The 21,778-nt window shown below is 42.4% G+C and overlaps 1 protein-coding gene across 2 annotated transcripts in view; it reads left to right on the top strand.

The window, feature by feature from the left end:
• Positions 1–772: 772 nt before the first annotated feature.
• Positions 773–21,778, top strand: part of usp13 (ubiquitin specific peptidase 13) — a 95,335-nt gene continuing 74,329 nt past the window's right edge. Inside the window, exon 1 of one of the 2 annotated variants that reach the window (XM_034179896.1) lies at positions 773–1,094. In XM_034179896.1, the coding sequence (XP_034035787.1) occupies positions 984–1,094 (111 nt within the window). In that variant the 5' untranslated portion in view covers positions 773–983. The remainder of the gene's footprint in view (positions 1,095–21,778) is intronic. The other variant, XM_034179895.1, reaches the window with a different exon arrangement.

The raw sequence follows: 21,778 nt of genomic DNA, 5'->3' as shown, positions 1-21,778 counted from the left end.
GCGCATGCAGATTCATCAAAGTCTACTCTCTGAATGTAAGAGCAGCGCTGCGCTGTGTCACACAGCACAGAGCAGCGCACCCTTGTATTGTGGTTTGTCAGCCCTCTACCTCAGGAGATTTTGTTTTAAGTTGAGTGATATTTTTTTAAACAAAAATGTTGATTGTGATAAAGTATTTTGTTGTCATGTACAATGTTTGGTGAACTTCTATCCTAGGTCTTTTGGATCCTTTGGATCTGTGAAGCTTAAGTATGAAAAAGTATCTGTATGAGTATATCAGATATCAGATATGGGCGATACTGGGCCTGTATTTACTTGGTATCGGATCAATACCAAAATTCCCGGTGTCGCCCACCTCTATATGTCGTAGCTGACGTTTCCTCACAATGTATGTGATACACAGTGTAACTCCAGCAGTATCCAACCAATCGGGAAAGAATTGTGTGTGGCTTCACAGTTTACACATTTCTCCTTTTAAATGAATAAAGTTGTAATTGGCGGGAGTGTCCAGCAGGTGTCAGTGCTGCGGAGAGAGAATATTGATGAAATAAATAAAGCGCATATGGGGGTTAAAATGACAGCAAGATGTGATTTGTCGCTCACATTTTATGCAAAATAACGTGAAGTCATATACTTTTGTTGGGAATGTGAGTCAGCTCACAGAACCATGCGTTTCCTGCAGGGTAAACAGCAGTTTGTAGTAAAACTGGGCGGATTTATGAATCACGGACAGTGGTGGGAGGGGCGCCACAACGGCTATGTGCGCACGAAGGAAAACAAAAAAAGGAAACATCATCTGTCCATGTGGTTGACCATCCAGCCGTGCGCCTCTTTTATTTTGACGTTTTCTCAGCGTCACATCCCGCCGCCGGCCGGAGGAGGAATGTAGGGACGGAGGCTTTTAAAAATAGCATCCTCTCCGGTGGCAGCGCTGCTCCGCCGGCTGCCCGCAGCACTCTGCTGCCAGAAGCAGGAATGCGAAGATGGCTGCAGACCTGGGAGAGCTGCTGGTCCCTTACATGCCCACCATCAGGGTGCCCAGAACTGGAGACAGGGTCTTCAAGAGCGAGTGCGCCTTCTCCTTCGACTCGCCCGTAAGTCAGTGTGGCCCACGCTGCGTGAGCCCGACAGGAAATAAATAATTTAATAAACGGTGTTTACATGGAACATTTCAAACAGGCTGCTCAGACACCTGCTCACCGTCAAGCTTTATTCATTTATTTATTCATGTATTTATTTATTACGTGTGTTTGCAGCCACCTCGTGGTGTCTCAGTAATTATATGACCCCCCGCTTCCGTCACCACCGAACTAACCATCTAGTTTTTATGACCAACAGTCAGAACCCCGAAAACTTTCGGTTTAATAGAGAAAACCAGCACATTTTTAGGTTTCTGAAGGTAGAGCTTGTGAAATCTTGTAATTTCTTTTTTTTTTTTTTTTTTTTTACTCCTCCCCTCAAAAATCATAATCAGGTGTAAAAAAAAAAAATACTAATTCAGATATTGTTCAGAAAGAACACCGAGGTGTGTGTATGGACAAAAATATTCCAGTTTGCACTGCAAGATAAAAATCTTAAATATAAATGTTGCTATTTTAGTGGTTTAGTTTTGTCATAGCTAGCTAACGCGGTGTATGTATGTTTCGCACAGATTTCCAACTGGGACAAAGTAGGAATTTTTATTTATTTTAACTCCCAAATTTGGCCTCTGTTTATACTTCCAGTGTTAGCATGAGGCCCCCTAAAACTGTCTCAGCAGCCTAGCAACTTTAGAAATGATTTTGTCTTAGATGGCTAAGGGTTAGGGTTAGCATAAAGGTCTTCGTTATGGTATAATTTTTGCAAACTACATATAACATTTTGAAATTTGAACAGTACTTAATAAGCTTCCAAATGATGGCTTTGTGCACATTCAGGAATCTTATGAGTCCACCTCCTACAGTTTGTTAAAAGTCCTATAAATAACATTTTAAACATTAATATAGCAGTCAACAACTGTTTTCTATTTAAAGATGTAGTAGCATAACGGCGTCCTGCACACAGAAAGATCTGCTCCCTGTGTTGTAATCTGAGATTATTGCTTGTTTTCACAGCCGGAGTAGTCTTGCATACCTGTTTACTACGTGTGAGTTTCACCTTGTGAAATCATTGCCTCTCCCCATGTTTATAAAGAGACATTAATGACCACTGGCCGAGCACTGTTCAATATGATGGAGGGTAGTGATTATTTTTCCCCTCAAAGAACCCATGTTTAGAGGATAAGAAGGCCTCTGATCAAATGTTCTTGGGTGTTTAGCACTGCTTTCAGTTTTCGAAGTGGCTAAGGATACGTACATCCGTTTGTTCTGCGGGACTGCTAAAGGTACGGACCGAGGAGAATTACGGCCAAGAGATTTCCCCTAACCCTGACCGCCTGCGCATGCGTATCATGGGTGTGATAAAACAACACTTGGAACAACACTAATAACTGGACATCTTGACCTGTTTACAGCAAAGTAAGACTTTCTACAGTTGGACTTTTACGATCTTCAGACCAGCTGACTTGTTTACGGGTATGTAATGACTTTTATTGCTGTATTGCTTTATTGCTCCGTATCTTTAGAACGGTCTCTGTAGATACGGGTTCGTACTGGTAGCCACGGCCTTCAGTTTTTGGTTTCACGACACCTTCCAGTAGAGCCCGACCGATATATCGGCCGGCCGATATTATCGGCCGATATAAGCCCTTTTCAAAGTACTCACTATTGGCCGAAACTTTGCTGATAGAACGCCGATAATTTCTCATAAACAGAACAGTTACTGAAATAATGTTTGTGTCGGCAGTGTAAAATGTCCTTGCACCGTTTGTCCAGTAGATGGAGCTCTGACTCCTTTCAACTGAGAGCTGCTTACACCCCTGCTTAAATGTGTTCATCATCGGCCCCCATAGTTCGCCGTCACACTACACTGATTGGCTGACAAAAGCATACAAGTAAGTTTATAAGGATGTTGTTTGTAATAACTTTGCGATTACATTCACCCCACATTTCTCCCGTTTCAGTTATTAAGCCCACGTTGTGTAGACCCTATTTCTAGCATGAAAAACTTTCGTTTACTGCTAAGAGGCTGAAACATTCAGCTGATCGGCTGATTTATCGGCTATCAGCAAATTAGCCGATTTATCGATTATTGGCATTTTTTTCATCCAAATATTGTTATCGGCATCAGCCTCAAAAAATCCATATCGGTCGGGGTCTACCTTCCAAAGGAAGGTGGTATGGTGGGGGAGTGGCGGATGAAGGGAAGCCTGTGTTTTGGGCTGAGATGCTGGTGCTTTAGTGCAACATCTACTGACAAAGAAAGAAGATCAAGGTTTGTCACCACTAGATCAATTAAAAAGAAAAAGGTTTGTTTTGCCTATATGATCTATAGTTATGAATATTAGATGGCCCTGATTGTCTTTGTTTAACCTTGTACTGAAACTTTGCCACTTTTAGGACAACATAATCCTATCTGACTGTTAGCATTTTTAAGGCTCTGTTTTTGTGCTTTATGGCCGCTTGAAGAATTTGTTTGAGTCTCCTACTTTTATCATCACAAGCTTAAAGTTTACATTATAGCATCTCTTCAAGTTGCTGGTTAACCTACCTGACTTTTTAGCCACATTCTTTTTTACAACGATTATTGTCCCTAGTTAGCCTAAGCCCCTTTCACACTGGCGTAAATGTAGAGCTACGTATTGCGGTGTTGTTTCACCTGATCGATCAGGTAGTCTGATGAACGCACCGACGTGCAGCGACTGCACTTTTAATTTAAAGAGTCACAGCACTTATTCAGGTTTGATCAGACCTGATTGATCAGGGTGTCTGATGAGCGCACAGACATGCAGCAACAAGGCTTTTATTTTAAAGAGTCACAGCGCTTATTCAGGTTTGATCAGACAGACAGACAGAGAGAGAGAGACATGCTGTTTCTGTTCTGTTTTTGGATTTATGCGTTGAGGTTTGATTTCCTGTTCTAAGCACACACGTCCATCAGATCAGCTGTTCTGAGCACACAGAGGCGATGTGGGCTATGTGATCATGTTCTCCAGCTGATTCACTCTGGATTCACGCACTCAGTTTTTGGATGTGTACAGGAGCGCAGTGTTGAACAGACTTGCCTGCAGTAACGCTGTGCTGCGCAGACCTGCATTAAACGTCGTATTTTCTGTGTCCACTGCTCTACACCGAAAAAAATTAAACATGTTTAATTTCTTCCGTCCTACGCACGTAACCCTCAACATACTGCTGTGCAGGGAGCAAAAACTCGGCGTAGAACTGCTAAAAGTGGGCATAGAGCTGCTCAACTCAGCGTAGACGGTACGCCACAATACGCAGCTCTAGTACGTCTACGGCAGTGTGAAAGGGGCTTTAGCAGGTCACGTTAGTCTTTGTGAGGCACTCTGGCTTTTTGCTTATTTGGCACCACCTATTATTGCAGATGTATATGTCATCTAAAAGTCTAGACCCTGATGATAAGATGCCCCTATTTTTTCAGATGTACAGATGAGGACAAAATTATTGGTTCCCCTATGAAATTTAACGGTCTGTTCAAAATTTTCCTAAGTGCTTTTTTAATAGTGCACAGAAGTTTCAACACAGCATTTCTAAACACCCGAGTTTTATTTTGGATACTTACATTAGTTTACTTTGCACACAGAAGCAAAATTATTTCACAAAACTTCCAGTGTTAAAATTATTAGCCCCCTGATGCTAATAGTCAATCATGTATCCTTTTTGCTGGATAACAGCCTGCAGTTGTTTCTTGTAGTTTTCAACAGGTCTCAGACATGTCTCTTGAGGAATCCCAGCCCATTCTTCTTTGGCAAATCTCTCAAGCTCTTCCAAATTTGATGGTCTTCTGGAAAGGACCTTGTTCTGCAGTTCACCCCACAGATTTTCAAGTCAGGGCTTTGTGGAAGCCAGTCAATAATGATCACTTTGGTCTTCTGGAGGTAGTTCTTCATCAGGACTGACATAAGTTTTTGGTCGTTGTCATGTTGGAAGACAAAGCAACAACTCAGACCCAGTTTGCTGCTGACTGCTTGAGGTTTTCTTTCAAAATCTTCACATATCCATCTTTCATCATGGTTCCTTCCACCTTGAGGAGATTCCCAGTTCCAGATGCACTAAAGCATCCCCACAGCACAACACTCCCACCCCTGTATTTTACTGTGGGGATGGTGTTCTTTGGGTTATACACCCCTCCCTTCTTTCACCAAACATAAGCAATGCCTCTGTGGCCAAAGAGTTCTACTTTTGTCTCATTTGACCAAAGGACACACTTCCAGTTGGCATAACCTTTCTTCAGGCTGTCCTTAGCATACTTCAGTCTGGTTTGAAGGTGTCTCTTCTGCAGAAGTGGAGTTTTTCTTGGTCTACAACCTGGCAGTCCGTTCCTCTCCAGGGCTCTAGTGACTATCTTCTTTGAGACTACAACTCCCGACTTGGCTAAGTCCTTCACTTGTGTCTTGGCAGTTGTTCTGGGGTCTTTAGACACATCTCTCACTAGTTTTCTTTCCAGAGTCTTTTAAATATTTTGCTTTTTAACTCTACCATTCTTGATGTGTACTGTGTTGCTCTCTTTGAATTTCTTGATGGTACTTCAGTTCTTGACACCTGGACACACTGTGATAACTCCTTCTCCTGCTTTGTGTGTGTCAATAATTCTTTTTCTCAAGTTTAAACTGATTTCTTTTGATGCTTTCTCAAGTGACATCTCTAATCCTTACTGACGTTTTATACTGTGTGTACACTGGAAGATAACCCTCAGTTTTGACTTGATTTTACAAGCTTTGATTATTTCAAAGTTAAAGTACATCACTGCACACCAGCAGTTTGTGCTATGGCTCAGCAAACAGGTCAGTTTTTAAGAGGGCTAATAATTTTGGCCCTGGTAGGTTTTGTGAATTTTTTTTTTTTCTGTTGCAAAGTAAAATAATGTAAGCATCTAAAACAAAACTACAACCCCAATTCCAATGAAGTTGGGACATTGTGTAAAATGTAAATAAAAACAGAATACAATGATTTACAAATCCTTTTCAACCTATATTCAGTTGAATACACCACAAAGACAAGATATTTAATGTTCAAACTGATATTTATTTGCTCATTTTGAAATGGATGCCTGCGACACGTTTAAAAAAAGCTGGGACAGTGGTATGTTTACCACTGTGTTACATCACTTTTCCTTCAAACAACACTCAATAATAAGCGTTTGGGAACTGAGGACACAAATTGTTGAAGCTTTGTAGGTTGAATTCTTTCCCATTCTTGCTTGAGGTACGACTTCAGTTGTTCAACAGTCTGGGGTCTCCATTTTCGTATTTTGCGCTTCATAATGCGCCAAACATTTTCAATGGGCAACAGGTCTGGACTGCAGGCAGGCCAGTTTAGTACCCGCACTATTTTACTATGAAGCCGCTAGCGATGGGTATCGCTAAAATTTTATCTATCGATTCCGCTTATCGATCCGATTCCTTTATCGATACCTCTTGTGAATTTTTTGTGTACTAAAAGTAGGCTTTACAGGTTTTCTATGTCAGCGGGTCAAAGAGCTTTTTCTTATCGTGCACCCGCTCTGTGGAACGGTCTTCCTGTGACCGTGAGGCAGTCAGAGTCCATGGACATTTTTAGGTCAAGACTTAAAAACTGTTTTTATTCTCTTTCTTATGAATAGTTTTTATTTTATCTGTTTTATTCTTTTACTTCTGTTTTGAATTATGTATTTGATTTTTTTTTTTTTTTTTTTTTTAATTTGAACTGTTCTGTGTGAGGCACCTTGAGACAGCTTTTGCTGTGATTTGGTGCTTTTTAAGCTGATTAAACTGAAACTGAATTGAAATTGAACAACATTTTGAGTCTTAAAGTAAATAAATATGAAATTGGTTACTGGATCCTTAAATTCTGTACATAATAAACTCTACATGGTGGATCCTTGATCTCTGGACATAAACAGAAATAAAATCTGTAGTTTTTGTCAAAAGCATTTCCTTTCAGACATTATTGTTATGAATGTCTTTCCATGCGTCTGAGCTGACCTCTTGCAGATGGCTGTGCTGCACGAATGCAGGACGTCTCATTTTGGGAGGAAAACACGTTTTAGCCGATTGTAGTTTCTTGTCTGTATTGCATTGTTTGTAAAGATGTGTCATTTTATTTAAAACAATTTGTTTTGAACTTATTAATTCTGACTGGACTCTGTCTCGGCAGAGAGCTGCGCAGTGTTTGGAGCTGTGCCAACAGAACGGAGAACAATTCTCATTTCTTGACTCTACAACAAAACCCAGTTAGTGACTTTAATACACACAAAAGTGACTGATGATATTTTAATGGCTTTGAGAGGGGTTAAAAAGCGGACTTTCCGCTTCTGAAGAGCAGCGAATCAAAGAACCATGAGCCAGTGGATCGAAGCATTGCTTCATTGATTCACACTTCAAACTGGAGTTGCGCTGCAGTTGATTACGGTTGATTACAGAGCCGCTGCAGGGTCTGTAATCAACGTAGAGGAATGATCATTTTCCCGACAAACGCACTCAAAAACAACGGCTGCTCTGAAAGGCCGATAAGGGAATCATTAAGCAAAAACGCTATTGATATCGGTGGATTGAATCATTTCTTAACAATACTCGAAAAGAACCGGTTCTCGATACCCAACCCTAGAAGCCACACTGTTGTAACACGTGCAGAATGTGGCTTGGCATTGTCTTGCTGAAATAAGCAGGGGCGTCCCTGAAAAAGACATTGATTGGATGGCAGCATGTGTTGCTCCAAAACCTGGATGTATCTTTCAGCATTGATGGTGCCATCACAGATGTGTAAGTTTCCCATGTCGTGGGCACTAACATACCCCCATACTATCACAGATGCTGGCTTTTGAACTTTGCGCTGATAACAATCTGGATGGTCTTTTTCCTCTTTTGTCCGGAGGACACAACGTCCATGATTTTCAAAAACAACTTGAAATGTGAACTCATCAGACCACAGCACACTTTTCCACTTTGCATCTGTCCATTTCAAATGAGCTCGGGCCCAGAGAAGGCGGCGGTGTTTCTGGATGTTGTTGATGTATGGCTTTCGCTATGCATGGTAGCATTTTAACTTGCACTTGTAGATGTAGCGACAAACTGTGTTAACTGACAATGGTTTTCTGAAGTGTTCCTGAGCCCACGTGGTAAGATCCTTTATACAATGATGTCGGTTTTTCATGCAGTCCTGCCTGAGGGATCAAAGGTCACAGGCATTCAGTGTTGGTTTTCGGCCTTGCTGGTTACGTGTAGAAAGTTCTCCAGATTCTCTGAATCTTCTGATTATATTATGGACTATAGAAGAAGGAATCCCTAAATTCCTTGCAATTGAATGTTGAGAAACATTGTTCTTAACTCACTCGATGCCATTGGCTCTTAAATGCGTCTTTTCCGATAGTAACGCTCAGCGCCAAAGACGTTGTTTTCTGATGATAAAGGAAAGTCTGAAGTTTATTTTGGTATGTTTGTTGTTGACATGGACATAGAACTCAATTTTCTATTGGTCTTGAAAAAAACACTCAAATGCTGAAAAAAATCCTGGCACTGGGATGTTCTGAACTTTGAAAATGGCTGGCACCTCAATGAGATAAACTGTTGGACTATTTTTTCACGCAGTTGTTCGCAAAGTGGTAATCCTCACCCCATCTTTGCTTGTGAACAGCTGAGCCTTTTGGAGATGCTCCTTTTATACTTAATCATCACACCCACAAACGCTTAATGAGTGTTGTTTGAAGGAAAGGTGATCTAACACATACCACTGTCCCAGCTTTTTTGAAACGTGTTGCAGGCATCCATTTCAAAATGAGCAAATATTTGCACAAAAACAATAAAGTTTATCAGTTTGAACATTAAATATCTTGTCTTTGTGGTGTATTCAATTGAATATAGGTTGAAGAGGATTTGCAAATCATTGTATTCTGTTTTTATTTACATTTCACACAACGTCCCAACTTCATTGGAACTGGAGTTGTAGGATGTGTTGAACATTCCTTGCTCTGTTAAAAAAAGCACTTGAGCTAATTTTGAAGAAAACATAAAATTTCTTGTATTCAGAACAATATGGTAATATCCCATCGACATGTTTGCCACCTGTTGGATTGACAGATCAGGTGTGGTTGTCAGATAGAGAAACACACAGTTTGAACACAGAAATGTACTAAATTAGAGAAGTCAAACGTTAGTTTGGTTCACAGCGGGTACTTTCTAAAATCAAATTAACACAGTCATAATGACGTACTAAACCCTCAGAAATGATTTTGTATGAATTCAGCCATGAAAGAGGAGAGCAGCGAGGGAGATGGTTGAGGGAGGTTCTTAGTGAATGGTGTCTGTGAGAGGCAGTTTCAGCACAGAAAGTTGCTAAATCAGATATTTTTGCCAAAAGCCATTGGGTATTGTGAAGACTTTGCATCTGTCTGTGCTTAGCACAAGTACAGTCCTACTACTGAGTCTTCAAATTCACAGGAAACATTTTTGGGACACAGACCTTGGACAAGTTCAGTGATGGCAAACGTTGGCCTATTTTAAAAGGTCAGAAAGTCACATTGTTTCCTATTGTTTTGCTCATACAGCTGACGGCATGAATCATGCAAATCCATCTTTTGGGGGGTGGGGGAGATTCTGGGAAGGACTCTTTGACAGCCAATCAGAGTACAGAGGCACCGTGAGGCCACTGGCTGGTCTCCCTCTGGCTGCTAATCCAACATGGCGCTCCAAAACCACTGTGTTTCTGTGTAAATATGACATGTCTCTCATATATTATGTTTATGGTCCAGTCACACGGCACACGACGATTCCTGAACGAAGGGAAAAAGTAAAAAACGTCACAATTCGTTGAGAAAAGGTGGACGGAAGAGCTTTTATCACCGAACAGTGTGCGAAGCAAGAGCGCAAAAGGGACTAAAGAGGAACTTAACAAAACTGAAGCACACAGTCTCGACACTTTAAATGAAACGCGCCTGGAGCCACAGCTGGAGCAGTGTGTGTCTGCATCTCTGAGTTCCAGGACTCTGCGCTGGGACGGAGCTCATAACGCCTGAGTTCTGGAGAAACTGCAAACAGAACCTGTGGAGATCTGTGTGCACGTCGGTGGACCACCTGCTCTGGTTCCTCGTCCAGAACAAAAGAGGGATCATCTCCATCATTATCAGAATCCTCACTGTCTGTTGACACGCTGCGCGCTCCGTCTTGCTCCAATTTAAAAAAAAAAAAAAAAAAAAAAAAAGTGTTCCGTGGTCACTGCTGTATCACAGTATTATGTTCTAAGCCATATACGAGGTCTATTAGATAATAAACCGACCCTTTTATTTATTTTTTTTAACTATATGGATTTGAATGATGTGCGATTACACCAATCATGCTTGAACCCTCGTGCGCATGCGTGAGTTTTTTCACGCGCGTCGGTGACGTCATTTCCCTGTGGGCAGGCCTTGAGTGAGATGTGGTCCCGCCCTCTTGGCTGAATTCCTTTGTTTCACACGCTGCTCGAGACGGCGCGTGTTGCTTTATCAGAATTTTTTCTGGACCTGTGAGGAATATCCGAGTGGACACTACTTGAGAAATTAAGCTGGTTTTCGGTGAAAAGTTTAACGGCTGATGAGAGATTATGGGGTGTTTCTGTCGGTGTAAGGACTTCCCATGGAGCGGGACGTCGTGCAGCGCTTCCAGGCGCCGTCGTCGGCCTATTTCGACCTGAAAACATCCTAATTTAAGGCTTAATTCACCCAGGACGTCGTGAGAGAACAGAGAAGATTCAGAAGAGGCCGGCATACGGACATTCCACTGTTTAAGGACATTTTGTAATGAAAGACGTGCGCGCAAATTCGCCGAGTCGTTTCCGTGACGACTCGGCAAATCTGTGTGCGCCGCGACAGGAAAAACACCTCCGTGTTGAAAACCATTTGTAAAATTCAGGCGGCTTTTGATGGCTTTCAACAAGTGAGTAACTGATAAATTGTTTAACAGCTTGGGCATGTTCCAACTTGCCCGTTAGGAAAAACACCTCCGTTGGAAACCTTGTCGCGACCCCCCGCGGTCGGGTCCGGCCCGACATGCGACTCTGCCCGCACGTTCTTTCATTACAAAATGTCCGTTAACAATGGAATGTCCGAATAAACTCCTCATGCCGACTTCTTCTGAAAGTTCTCTGTTCTCTGACGACTTATTGGGTCAACAGAGCCTGAAATGTGGAAGTTTTCAACTTGAAACGGCGAGACGCTGCCGCCTCGAAGCGCAGATCGCCATCAGGCGCCGTGGGCCATCCTTACGGCGACACTACCAGACCAAAATCTCTCATCAGCCGTTAAAATTTTCACCGGAAACCAGCTGAATTTATCGAATGGTGTCCACTCATTTGTGCCTTACAGTTTTTGAAAAGATTTTTATCAAACAAAGCAGCAGTCTCTGAGCCATTCCTAAACAATGAAAAAATCGACGAGAGGGTGGGCGACTCCTCACTCAAAGACTGCCCACAGGCAAATGACGTAACCGACAGGCGTGAAAAAACTCTCGCATGCCCACGAGGGTTCAAGCATGTCTGATGTAATCACACGTGATTCAAATCCATATGGTTTTTGAAAAAAATAATAAGGTCGGATACTTTTCTAATAGACCTCGTATATCGATTTATAACAGAAAACTGTCAAAAGGGAGCATAAATATAAATCTAAGTGTAAAGATGATTGAATATATCAGAGCAGTAAATTAATCAGTGCGTGTGAACGCGCGCATTGACTCACATGTGCCGTTACTTCCACCAGCTGATCACTGATCCACAATGTGAATTCTTCCTTCCAGAACAGCTCTTTATACCATCATTTTGATTCATCTGACTGTTGCCACATGTACAGAAGGACTGGATTATCATTCCTACACTCATATTGTTTAATACAAAGTAATAAGCGCATGCAGCAGCTCCTGCTGATGCTGCATTCAAGTAACGTCGGAAATTACACAACTTTTTTGTTGTTTCAATTTCAACAGTTGCTTGTGGCAAAATAATTAATTATATCCACATAAAAGATTAATTCTGGCCTATGTAAGGTGCCTGAGCCCCCCCCCCCCACACACACACACAGATAAAAAAAAAAAATCCAAGCAAACAGGCTGAGTTTGCTCTGTAATTTCCAATGGTACATGAAGCAGCAGCAACCTCAGCGCTCACAAACCGGCTTCTGCACTGTGTGAAAACATTCAGCTGCTCAAAGTCAAATTAAACAATGTTACAAAAACTACATAAACGATTAAAAAACGTCAAGAACGACAGCAAAACGAGACACAGACGAATTGAGGTTTTCGTTGCCCTTCGTTCAAATTTTTCAACAGTTTAAAAATCCTCACGTAGCGCCTGCTGCAGGAACGAAGCTGCGCGAAGGTTAAACGATGCCAACGACAGTCAACGAATGTCCAGATTTCTTGTTTCATCAGGGCTGCGTCACCCTTCGTTAAGTGCCGTGTGACTGGGCCTTAAAGCTGGGAAGCAATAAACACTTTCAAAACTGAAAACGCTGTTTTTATAACCTGATAACACCTCTGGAGTGATTTGCAAGACATCTCACGGATATCACACACGGTCAAAGGTAACTTCTGATCTTTTCAAAAGCTTATGGTTGCGCACATGCATGCCCTCCTGCGGATGCCATTAAAGGGTAAATAAAATATTCTCAAAGTCTGGGGACTATTTAATCACAGCACAGCAAACAAGGTCAGTAGGCTGAGCGAGTCCGAGTGAGGAGGATTGTAGATATCCCTACGTTCAGTGCTTTACAGGCTGCTGCAGGCAGCGGAGAAGGGGGAGACCCGCTGCCTCTCAGAGACTTTCACTTTCAGTCACCAAACATCAGAAAAGTCTCCAGTAACACCAGGAAAAGAAGCTAGATTGTCGCTAGTCGCTTTTGAGAAAATCAAGAAGGTTTGGAAAGTCACCTTATTCAAGGAAGAAACAAGATTTATTTTAAAAATAGCTGATATTTTCAGTCTCTCGTCATTTTTCAGATTTGAAATGTATGTACCTGTTTCTTAGAAAAATTAAAAAAAATAAAAAATCAAATAAGGCTCAAAACCATAAGGCTGTGTCCCCACAGCTGCTTGAGAATCCCCTTCAGACTGGTCTTAAAAAACCCCTCCATACTAGGAAAAAAAAAAAATTTGTCCGAAAACAGCACGACCTCCGCTGTGTTTACAATTGATTTGGGCTTGAATCAGAAGGTCCCACTTTCGTGATGACTGAGCAACGATATGGCAGCAGCTGAGGGCTGAAATAGAGTGCAGGCTTCAAACAACTGTTGTTTATCTTTCAGTTGCACACTTATCGACATTTATTGTTCAAGATTTTTTAAAATGCCAACATTTAATCATTTTTACTGATTATTTGTGCAGATTTTTTTGGTGTTACCTACTCTATAACTAAACTGACTTATCTAATTGAACTACAAAAACACTGTTAAACTATCATGAACCACAATAACATTTAAATCCACAACTCTCATGGTGCATTGCAGCACAACCGCCATTGTTCACTGTTGTTGGCTAATGTCCGTAGTTTCTCCAAAAATATTAGTCCTATCAACGTTCCGTTTTTGCAGCATTCATACTTGACCCAAATATCATAAGCATACCCAGCGGCAAATGTCAGCTCTTCCCAGTTTCTCTGTGATCAAAGCCATACACACACATCCACACACACAGAGGCCACTTGGCTATTATATATACCTTCTGCATGAGGTTTGTGTGGTCTCTCTTTTCTTCATTCTCGCCTTCTTTATACCAGTGTGTGATCAAATGTGGCAGTATAACCCCAGGCTGAGCAGTTTTTCAGGTTCAGTGTCTTGCTTAATAACAATAATAATAATGATGATAAACCTAAATAAGTGGGTTTAGAAATGGATGTATGACATTATTTCAGACTCAAAAAGTCACGAATAAGAAAACAAACACATTTGGCACTCAGCCACACATGGATTTTTAAAAGCTTTTATTTGAATAGACAGTATTTTAAGATAAAGTTTCCCATGCTATCTTTATTATTATTATTATTATTATTATTAATATGCATATGTCATGGACATGAATGAGTGAAGCTCATCAGCATCTCACCATGTCATTTAGGTCCTTCAGACTTTATTTTGAGTAAATGCTTCAGGGGAGCATTAGCATGGCAAAAACCTTTCAGCTTCTTGGGGGGGGGGCAGAAAATTGCCCAAAAAAAATTATTAAATTTAGAGCTGCTGAAACAGTTAGTTGTTTGGCTAATTCATTAGGTAGTAAACATAAAATTAAGCACGTTGGATAATCAGATAGGTGTTTCAGTTATTTTTCCAAGAATAAGGCCAAAGTTTGCTTGGTTTCATTATCATTTAGCAAAAATGCAAAGTTAATATTTTACTGTCTTATGATGTATTATTCTGAGTACCCCAATCACCTGTTGCCACCTCAACAATCTACATCTTGATTTGGCACAAGTTTGAAGTCAGATGTCCTTCCTGATGTAACTTCAGATCTACAAGCTGAAACATGAGGGATGGGCTTGACCCTGGGACCTTCTTACTAAGTGCTAACCACTGCTCTACTGTGCTGCTCATTTATCAATCAGTAATACAAGTAATTATTAACTGCATGTCTAATTCAGTTTACAGTATTCTAAAATGTCTAAAATTTCAAATCCTGTCTCTAGAGGTTGTAACCAGTGAAAGTTTAGCAGTTTTCTTTCACAAAGAAGTAGTAGCAATTATCAAAACGGTTATAGATTAACTTAGTTCTTGACTAATTGATTGTAAATTAATTTATCCTTTCATGATTTTTGGTATGCAGGTGGAATTTTGACTCCTCATAGTAATATTCATATTAGCTCTCGAGTTTTTTTTATATTTTTTTTTATTGATATAATATTGAAAATTCAAAAACAAAAAAAACAAAAAGAAAAAATAATATAGCACCTTCAACTGCACCACAGACTGAAACAGTTAAATGTGGTCTATTAAACATTAGGTCTCTCTTTTCTAAGTCCCTGTTAGTAAATGATATAATAATTGATCAACATATTGATTTATTCTGCCTTACAGAAACGTCATTACAGCAGGATGAATGTGTTAGTTTAAATGAGTCAACACCCCCGAGTCTCACTAACTGTCAAAATGCTCGAAGCACAGGCCGAGGAGGAGGAGTAGCAGCAAGCAATCTTCCACTCCAGCTTATTAATTAATCAAAGACCCAGACAGAGCTTTAATTCATTTGAAAGCTTGACTTAGTCTTGTCCATCCAAATTGGAAGTCTCAAAAAACAGTTTTATTTGTTATCTATCGTCCACCTGGTTGTTACTGTGAGTTTCTTTGTGATTTTTCAGACCTTTTGTCTGACTTAGTGCTTAGCTCAGATCAGATAATTATACTGGGTGATTTTAACATCCACATAGATGCTGAGAATGACAGCCTCAACACTGCATTTAATCTATTATTAGACTCAGTTGGCTTCGCTCAAAATGTAAATGAGCCCACCCACCACCTTAGCCACACTTTAGATCTTGTTCTGACTTATGGTATGGAAATTGAAGACTTAACAGTATTCCCTGAAAACCCCTTTTTGTCTGATCATTTCTTAATAACATTTACATTTACTCTGATGGACTACCCAGCAGTGGGGAATAAGTTTCATTACAGTAGAAGTCTTTCAGAAAACGCTGTAACTAGGTTTAAGGATATGATTCCTTCTTTGTTATGTTCTCCAATGCCATATACCAACACAGTGCAGAGTAGCTACCTAAACTCTGTGAGTGAGATAGATTATCTCATCAATAGCTTTACATTTTCATGAGCACAACTTTGGATGCTGTAGCTCCTCTGAAAAAGAGAGCCTTAAATCAGAAGTGCCTGACTCCGTGGTATAACTCACAAACTCGCAGCTTAAAGCAGATAACCCGTAAGTTGGAGAGGAATTGGCGTCTCACTAATTTAGAAGATCTTCATTTAGCCTGGAAAAAGTTTGTTGCTCTATAAAAAAGCCCTCCGTAAAGCTAGGACATCTTACTATTCATCACTAATTGAAGAAAATAAGAACAACCCCAGGTTTCTTTTCAGCACTGTAGCCAGACTGACAAAGAGTCAGAGCTCTATTGAGCCGAGTATTCCTTTAACTTTAACTAGTAATGACTTCATGACTTTCTTTGCTAATAAAATTTTAACTATTAGAGAAAAAATTATTCATAACCATCCCAAAGACATATCTTTATGTTCGACTGCTTTCAGTAATGCTGGTATTTGGTTAGACTCTTTCTCTCCGATTGTTCTGTCTGAGTTACTTTCATTAGTCACTTCCTCCAAACCATCAACATGTCTATTAGACCCCATTCCTACCAGGCTGCTCAAGGAAGCCCTACCATTAATTAATGCTTCAATCTTAAATATGATCAATCTATCTTTATTAGTTGGCTATGTACCACAGGCTTTTAAGGTGGCAGTAACTAAACCATTACTTAAAAAGCCATCACTTGACCCAGCTATCTTAGCTAATTATAGGCCAATCTCCAACCTTCCTTTTCTCTCAAAAATTCTTGAAAGGGTAGTTGTAAAACAGCTAACTGATCATCTGCAGAGGAATGGTCTATTTGAAGAGTTTCAGTCAGGTTTCAGAATTCATCATAGTACAGAAACAGCATTAGTGAAGGTTACAAATGATCTTCTTATGGCCTCAGACAGTGGACTCATCTCTGCTCGTCCTGTTAGACCTCAGTGCAGCTTTTGATACTGTTGACCATAAAATTTTATTACAGAGATTAGAGCATGCCATAGGTATTAAAGGCACTGCGCTGCAGTGGTTTGAATCATATTTATCTAATAGCTTACAATTTGTTCATGTAAATGGGGAGTCTTCTTCACGGACTAAGGTTAATTATGGAGTTCCACAAGGTTCTGTGCTAGGACCAATTTTATTCACTTTATACATGCTTCCCTTAGGCAGTATTATTAGAAAGCATTGCTTAAATTTTCATTGTTACGCAGATGATACCCAGCTTTATCTAAGAATGAAGCCAGAGGACACACACCAATTAGTTAAACTGCAGGAATGTCTTTCAGACATAAAGGCATGGATGACCTCTAATTTCCTGCTTTTAAATTCAGATAAAACTGAAGTTATTGTACTTGGCCCCACAAATCTTAGAAACATGGTGTCTAACCAGATCCTTACTCTGAATGGCATTACCCTGACTTCCAGTAATAGTGTGAGAAATCTTGGAGTGATTTTTGATCAGAATATGTCCTTCAATGCGTATATTAAGCAAATATGTAGGACTGCTTTTTTGCATTTGCGAGATATCGTCTACCTCTACGGTAAACTCTCAGCTGTTTGACTGTGCCGTTACACACGTGATTCCTTTTCTGAGTATTTGCAGGAGTTGCTGTAGCTGCTGTCAGCTGGGTGCTGCGTTTTGTGGTTCCGTGAAAGAGTGACGTTCTTCACCCTCACGCCAAAACGCTAAGTAGCTCTTTGGCTCTGCACAACTGTGTTCTGTGTTAAAGGTGGAGGTGTTGTTTTCCCACCTGGAATAACAACTTGCTGACTGTTTACTGAGTATATTGTCACACACTCATCACATCTGTTCTTCTGCCAGCAGTACCAGATCCGACAGTCGGAGACGGTGACCACCTGGGGACTCGGGACTTGGCGGCTCCAGTATCCTTCGGGTTCGGTGGCAGTGGAAATCGTGTGGGATCCGGTTCTTCTCGGGACAGATGTCTTCTATCCTCGAGCCTACCCACACGTCACCTTATATATTTTGTTTGTGATCCAAATTCTGCATTTGTCTGTATTCTCGTTGTACAATTTTCACAACAGTAAAGTGTTGTATTTTTTGGCTCATCTATTGTCCGCTCATTTACGCCCCCCTGTTGTGGGTCCGTGTCACTAAACTTTCCCAACAGGATATCTCGGGCAATGTCATGGATTCCGCGGGGCGTCAACCATCTGTTGAACAGCCAATGGAAGAGCAAGGTGCACAGTCTGCAGGAGGCGTGTTGGGTGCTGGTTTCTTTTTTGTGGGCAAGAAAGATGGCGGACTCCGTCCATGCATTGACTACAGGGGACTGAACGAGATCACGGTTCGCAACCGGTACCCTCTACCCCTGTTAAATTCTGTGTTCATGCCCCTGCATGGAGCCCAAATATTCACAAAACTCGATCTTAGGAATGCGTAGTCTGGAGGAGTTTCTGCCAAGAACTGGGGGCCACCGTGAGCCTTTCGTCCGGGTATCACCCGCAGACCAATGGACAGGCAGAACGGGCCAACCAAGAACTGGAGCAAGCCCTGTGCTGTGTGACGTCTGCGCACCCGACGGCCTGGAGTGAACATCTGGCCTAGATCGAGTACGCACATAACAGCCAGGTGTCCTCTGCCACCGGCCTCTCCCCATTTGAGGTATGTCTGGGGTACCAGCCCCCATTGTTTCCTGTGGTTGAGGGAGAGGTTGGTGTGCCCTCGGTCCAGGCCCACCTGCGGAGGTGCCGTCGGGTGTGGCACACTGCCCGTTCTGCCTTGTTGAAAGCCCGGATGAGCGCCAAAGCCCATGCAGATCGCCGGCGTTCCCCGGCCCCTGCATACCTGCATACCAGCCCGGGCAGGAGGTATGGCTTTCCACAAAAGACGTTCTTCTACAAGTGGACTCCCCGAAACTAAAAGACAGATACATAGGAGCTGCAGTGAAGCTACAGCTCCCAGCTTCACTGCGGATCCACCCGGTTTTCCATGTCTCCAGATTGAAACCCTATCATACCTCACCCCTCTGTGCTCCCGGTCCGGCGCCACCTCCTGCACGGATCATCGATGGGGAGCCAGCTTGGACTGTGCGTCGGCTCCTGGACGTCCGCCGGAAGGGCCGGGGTTTCCAGTACTTGGTGGACTGGGAGGGTTATGGACCCGAAGAACGCTCCTGGGTGAAGAGGAGCTTCATCCATGACCCGGCCCTCCTGGCCGATTTCTACCATCGCCATCCCGACAAGCCGGGTCGGTCACCAGGAGGCGCCCGTTGAGGGGGGGGTCCTGTTGTGTGGGCCGCTGAAGAGGAGGTACTGCTGGCCCATTACCAAAGGGTGCCCGGCCTGAAGTGCAGGCTTCAGGCACGAGAGGGCGCTGCCGCCTCACAGGAACAGCCGGGGTGACAGCTGTCACTCATCAACTGTGACAGCTGTCACCAATCACCAGGTCTTCAACCACACACACAAAAGCTGGACGACATCTCCACCTCGTCGCCGAGATATCGTCTACCTCTACGGTAAACTCTCAGCCGTTTGACTGTGCCGTTACGCACGTGATTCCTTTTCTGAGTATTTGCAGGAGTTGCTGTAGCTGCTGTCAGCTGGGTGCTGCGTTTTGTGGTTCCGTGAAAGAGTGACGTTCTTCACCCTCACGCCAAAACGCTAAGTAGCTCTTTGGCTCTGCACAACTGTGTTCTGTGTTAAAGGTGGAGGTGTTGTTTTCCCACCTGGAATAACGACTTGCTGACTGTTTACTGAGTGTATTGTCACACACTCATCACATCTGTTCTTCTGCCAGCAGTACCAGATCCGACAGTCGGAGACGGTGACCACCTGGGGACTCGGGACTTGGCGGCTCCAGTATCCTTCGGGTTCGGTGGCAGTGGAAATCGTGTGGGATCCAGTTCTTCTCGGGACAGACGTCTTCTATCCTCGAGCCTACCCACACGTCACCTTATATATTTTGTTTGTGATCCAAATTCTGCATTTGTCTGTATTCTCGTTGTGCATTTTTCACAACAGTAAAGTGTTGTATTTTTTGGCTCATCTGTTGTCCGCTCATTTACGCCCCCCTGTTGTGGGTCTGTGTCACTACACTTTCCCAACATTTCTTCCTGTTAAAAGGGAGTTTTCCTTCCCACTGTCGCCAAGTGCTTGCTCATAGGGGGTCGTTTTGACCGTTGGGGTTTTTCTGTAATTATTGTATGGCTTTTGCCTTACAATATAAAGCGCCTTGGGGCAACTGTTTGTTGTGATTTGGCGCTATATAAATAAAATTGATTTGATAAAATTATATCAAAATCAATATTTAAAATGCCAACATTATTAAAAATAGTGTATTGTGTGACTGTAGCATTGAATATAGTAAATGTGGGTCTGTTAGTTATTTTTGTTTTATTTGTAATTTTTTTACAGTAAGATTTTGAATTGACATGACTTCATTTTGCTTCTTAATTTGCATATGTCTATTTTTTTAAGAAACGACACATTGACAAAGCCAGTTTTTATTTAATTAGATCAAAACCAATCGATTTGATCAATCTTGAGTGAAGCAATGATGATAATCTGTCACATATTTATTTTCCAGTTTCTGGTAATTGAATGTTTGCTCCCCACAATTTCTTAGAAATACAAACCAACTTTCTTGACTGAAGCCAGTTTTAACGGTGACTCAGCTGTCTGGAGTTTGTCATGTTGGCCTGAGGACTGGTTTATTTTTGTCCTTGCACTGTTGAAGCTCATATGTCACTCTGGGCCACTTAAAGGTTTATCACGGGCTTTTATAAGACCTGCATGTCCACTCTCTGCCGATTTAGCTTAGATTGAAGTTGGTGTGTTTCGTCTGCCGGGCCAGCTGTGAAATTGTTTTTTCTTTTGACTGACAGAATGACCGAGTTTGAGGATGTTTAAGACCAGTGAACTGCAGGCACAGAATGTTATATGTGACTGAACCTCACTTAATTCCCAGTAACTGTAATACAAATAAGATTGAATTCTTTTTAAATTGCTGCAAAACCTGAATGTCCTCCAAACTCAAATGCAGGAAGACTGAATGTTTCAATGGATGAATGCAACAGGGTGATGCTTAAAGAGGTGAGAAAAAATATATTATGGCCCTCATAGGAAAATGGATTAAACTTGTGTGGCCCCAGGTGGCTGTGGATGTCTGGGGCTCTGGGGTAGGAGGTCTGCCTCACTGGTTCTGCTGTGGTCCCGTGGCCCTGCTCTGGGCCTGTGTGGCCTTGTATTTTTTTTTCTGTGCAAATGTTGGAGCAGCTTTTTGGCTGTGAGACAGGATGCAAGAAAGAGTGTTTTGGCAAGAAACCACACACCAGACCAACATCCATCCATCCATCCATCCATTTTCTTCCGCTTTATCCGGAGTCGGGTCGCGGGGGCAGCAGCTCAAGCAAAGCCGCCCAGACCTCCCGATCCACACACACCTCCCCCAGCTCCTCTGGGGGAACCCCAAGGCGTTCCCAAGTCAGCCGAGAGATGTAGTCCCTCCAGCGTGTCCTGGGTCTTCACTGGGGGCTCCTCCCAGTGGGACGTGCCCAGAACACCTCTCCAGCGAGGCGTCCAGGGGGCATCCGGAAAAGATGCCCGAGCCACCTCAACTGACTCCTTTCGACGTGGAGGAGCAGCGGCTCGACTCCGAGCTCCTCCCGAGTGACCGAGCTCCTCACCCTATCTCTAAAGGAGCGCCCAGCCACCCTGCGGAGGAAACTCATCTCGGCCGCTTGTACTCGCGATCTCGTTCTTTCAGTCATGAGCCAAATCTCATGACCATAGGTGAGGATCGGAACGTAGATCGATCGGTAAATCGAGAGCTTTGCCCCCCTACTCAGCTCTCTCTTCACCACGACGGTCCGATACAGAGACCGCATCACTGCAGATGCTGCACCGATGTGCCAGTTCCTCTGCAGGCACATTTTCAGTATTTCATGTTGGTCTGGTGCTGATGCTCCAGACCAACATCCAGACCAACAT

Source organism: Thalassophryne amazonica, chromosome 10 (assembly GCF_902500255.1).
Source record: "Thalassophryne amazonica chromosome 10, fThaAma1.1, whole genome shotgun sequence".
Lineage (NCBI taxonomy): Eukaryota > Metazoa > Chordata > Actinopteri > Batrachoidiformes > Batrachoididae > Thalassophryne > Thalassophryne amazonica.
This window is presented reverse-complemented; position numbering and strand designations above follow the sequence as displayed.